At 35.3% G+C, this 4,218-nt stretch overlaps 1 protein-coding gene across 2 annotated transcripts in view; it reads left to right on the top strand.

Moving 5' to 3' along the window:
• Window positions 1-3,113, top strand: part of LOC105527356 (E3 ubiquitin-protein ligase TRIM36) — a 45,491-nt gene extending 42,378 nt beyond the window's left edge. For both annotated transcript variants that reach the window (XM_011963653.1, XM_011963652.1), the window contains one exon: window positions 1,064-3,113. In XM_011963653.1, coding sequence (XP_011819043.1) covers window positions 1,064-1,418 — 355 coding nt within the window. In that variant the 3' untranslated portion in view covers window positions 1,419-3,113. The remainder of the gene's footprint in view (window positions 1-1,063) is intronic.
• The last annotated feature ends 1,105 nt before the right edge of the window (window positions 3,114-4,218 follow it).

The following is a 4,218-nucleotide window of genomic DNA, read 5'->3' as shown; positions in this document are numbered from 1 at the left end:
AGGCTGTTTTACAGTTAACATTTTTTTTAATAAATAGAAGGAGTAAATCTACAATAACAGTAAAAAGGCTGTTTTACAGTTAACATTTTTTTTAATAAATAGAAGGAGTAAATCTACAATAACAGTAAAAACATTGTATAATAAATACATGAGCCAGTAACAGTCACTTATTAAATATTGCATAATGTACATAATTGTATGTGTTACACTTTTGGTTAACAACTGGAAGACAGGTTTGTTTATAACAGTATCACCACAAACATGTAACGGGTTATACTATAGCCTTACAGTGGCTACCACGTCACTAAGCTATAGGAATTTATTTATTTATTTATTTGCTTGTTTGTTTGTTTATTTATTTAAGACAAGGTCTTGCTGTGTCGCCGAGACTGCAGTGCAGTGGCGCTATCTCGATCCACTGCAGCTTCTACTTCCTGCGTTCAAGTGATTCTTGTGCCTCAGCCTCCTGAGTAGCTGGGACTGCAAGCATACACCACCATGCCTGGCTAATTTTTGTATTTTTAGTAGAGATAGGGTTTTGCCATGTTGGCCAGGTTGGTCTCGAACTCCTGGCCTCAAGTGGTGCACCTGCCTTGGCCTCCCAGAGTGCTGGCATTACAGGCATGAGCCACTGCACCCAACTGAAATATTTTAGTTTCATTATAATCTTATGGGACCACTGTGGTATATGAGGTCTGTTGTTGACTGAAATGTTATGTGGTGCGTGATTGTATATGATTCTGTGCTATAAAAATTTAACATTTGATCAGTTCCTTGACTGCCCTCTTCTCCCTCACCTTTTGGAAGGCTAAATGATTTTCTAGGGTTTCACTTGTATATGTAACTAAAGCAGTGTTTAATGACAGGGAATTTGGGGCTGAGTCTGTGGTATAATTCTAAATTGCAATATGTCATTTTTATGTTTTTGATTTTGTTTTAATAGAAAGCTTTTGATGTAAAAGTTATTTTAACTTTATATCAGTGTATATTATCCTGTGAAAATGCTTTGAAGATACTTAGATCTATGGTTGAAGATACAGATACTGTGTGTATTGTGTTTCAGATATGAGCAAGACAGTGGCCATGACAGTGGAAGTGAGGACGCCTGTTTCGATTCTTCACAACCGTTTACCTTAGTTACTATAGGCATGAAGAAATTTTTTATACCCAAGTCACCTACTTCTTCTAATGAACCTGAAAACAGAGTTCTTCCTATGCCAACAAGTATTGGGATTTTCCTTGACTATGATAAAGGCAAAGTAAGTTTCTATGATATGGATCACATGAAATGTCTTTATGAGCGCCAAGTGGACTGTTCACATACACTGTATCCAGCATTTGCATTAATGGGCAGTGGAGGAATTCAGCTTGAAGAACCCATCACAGCAAAATATTTGGAATACCAAGAGGACATGTAGTTGGAACACCTGATGTGACTCAGGACAAAAACTGAACAAAGCAATGCCTTAGCGTTAACCTTCGTAACTAATTCCGTATCACCGAGTGTTCTGTCACCACACGTGTTCGAGTATGATTCTTCCTGAAATACAGAAAATCTAAACAGTCATGTGTCTTCTATGTCATTGTTCTGCTTTTCACAAATGATGAAAGTGAAGATGTTCTTTCCAAGTTAATACTGAAATGGTTAGCTTTTACTTTATGTACAGGATATCTAATTTATTTCTGTCAGCTGGTGTTGCTGACACTTTCCTGATGGGGGGGGGATACAAAAGTATTTATTATGCTTCTCTTGTGTTTGATTTTTCATTTTTATATCATGTTTATGTCCTAAGAGAAGATATTTTTTAAATGCCTTATGGATAGGAATTAGTACAAGCAATGTGTCTTACATTTGTTTTCAGTAGGAAAACAAAGCTCTAGATAGGTAAAAAGAAAAACACCATAAAAATGGTAGTATATTTAAGTGGAAAATTATGTATTTTAAAGTGTGTAACTATTAAAAGTATATTGCCTGGAAAAGGAATACTACTGTTTTGTTAAGACCACAAACTGTATTGTTAAGGACATTTGAAGAGTCTGCTTAGCTGTAACACTCATTTACCAGCATGGGTAGTAAGCATGATTTCTTGCAGAAAACACGAAGTTCTCGGCTAACACATTAAACTTATCACTTTATATACTTTTTTCCAAAGAAATTTATCTTCAGTTTTTCTTCTGTGGAAATATTTGTTCTTATATCAAAGAATTATTTTTCAGATATATTGGTAAAAATGGACTGATATTAAAGTCATATTTATTCTTTTACCCCCTTACTGTGTTTTGTGATTTTCATTTTTGGCCCAATTATTACGTATCAGGTTTTCCTGGTTTATATTTACATGTTTGAAAAGTTCATTATATATTTTAGTAGCGTTACATATATTATAAATTTTTATAACATTGTTCACTTATGTGGCATTTTCTGTTTCTCATTGGTAATAAGCATTTCTAATATAAGCCAGTAAAAATACAAATTACTTAGAAATGATAACTAAGATCGCAATGACTGTGTACCCTTTAAAATATCTTTTAATTTGAAGAATTACATTCTATCTAAATTGTGTGTTTTTGAAAGGTGTTCTTACAAGTAGGTGGTTTTTATTTAAACTACTTATTTTTTTGAAGTTAAAATGTTCAGAAACTACTGTTATGCATTGTAGCAGTAATCATTTATGGAATGCTTTTGACATGTTTTAGCAGAGTAACCAAACTTTTGGGCCTGTTTTTTTTGGTTGTCCTTGTTGTTTTATTTTTAATGAAAATCTGTTACTCAGGCTGGTAGCATCAAAGTAGCTTTTTACCCTCAACTCAGCTAGAAAATATCGTGGAGAATTTCAGTGTTTAGCAGGCTGTTAATTTCCCGTCTATGAATAGCACTTTATGACGTAGGCTAAACTAAGCAAATAATGCAGTGTTATGTGGATCATTGTGCAATAAAGCTGCTAAAGTCACATTTGTGGTTAAGTTTGATACTCAAGCCTTGTACAAGCACATATCATGTAGACATTTTTAAATATGAAGCTTTAACAGTAATAGGATAGCCGTTTCAAACATTGTACAATTGTAAATAAATTGTTGTGTTTCTTTCATTTTTAATAAAAAATTAAAAAGAATTCAAGTGTAATTATTCAAATCTGCATTCTAGGAATTTTTAGTATGTTTACATGAAAAGTTGAAAGAAATTGATTATGAAAACATGATTAGCTGTACATAATAACTCAGAGCTACAGTTTTATATGAAATCATTTTGAACATTTATTAGCTTAATTTCTGTGGAAGTGATTATTAGAGAAGCTTAACATAAAACTTCAATTGTGGCCGGGCGCGGTGGCTCAAGCCTGTAATCCCAGCACTTTGGGAGGCCGAGACGGGCGGATCACGAGGTCAGGAGATCGAGACCATCCTGGCTAACACGGTGAAACCCCGTCTCTTCTAAAAAATACAAAAAACTAGCCGGGAGAGGTGGCAGCGCCTGTAGTCCCAGCTACTCGGGAGGCTGAGGCAGGAGAATGGCGTGAACCCGGGAGGCGGAGCTTGCAGTGAGCTGAGATCCGGCCACTGCACTCCAGCCTGGGTGACAGAGCGAGACTCCGTCTCAAAAAAAAAAAAAAATTCAATTGTTTCATATATTAAATTGTTTAATATTTCTTTTCTGATACATAATAGATCAGATTTTGACCAGATGAGCGGTCCTTTGTTCACATTCTCTCCATTTCCTGCTTTGTTTTCCATAGGACTTCTAAATTTCACTGTCGACTGCATCCTATAAAATGTAAGCTCTACAACAGCAGAATTTTTACCTAATTTTTATCACTGCTGGATCCCAGCATCTTGAATCTCCCTTGTTACTAGCCTGTGACTTACCTCTGCCTTTGGTGGTACTTGAGTACCTGCAGTTCCTGAGCCTGCCAGAGGATCTGCGTTGGTAAATTGACTTGCTTCTCCTGGGTTTCTCCCTCTGCAAGCTTTTGGACTTGACTTTTCCTTACTAAGTCTTTTGCCATTCCTGCATATGCTCTCCTTGCATTAGAGTTACAAATGTCTCCTAGTTGCATTTTAATTGGAGTTTACTTTTGGTTTCTTGTTCAATTTGTTTTAGGATGATTTTCAAAAGGAAGAAAAAGTTGGATAGAATTTTGCCATCTTGAAACTGAACGAAGTAGTTTTGGAATGATGATTTCAGCTAGAAGAAATGACATTTAATATTTATTCATTGGA

The sequence above is a fragment of the Colobus angolensis genome, unplaced genomic scaffold (assembly GCF_000951035.1).
Source record: "Colobus angolensis palliatus isolate OR3802 unplaced genomic scaffold, Cang.pa_1.0 Scaffold62, whole genome shotgun sequence".
NCBI classification, from domain to species: domain Eukaryota; kingdom Metazoa; phylum Chordata; class Mammalia; order Primates; family Cercopithecidae; genus Colobus; species Colobus angolensis.
The sequence above is the reverse complement of the archived record's forward strand: the minus strand, read 5'-3'. Positions and strand labels throughout refer to the sequence as shown.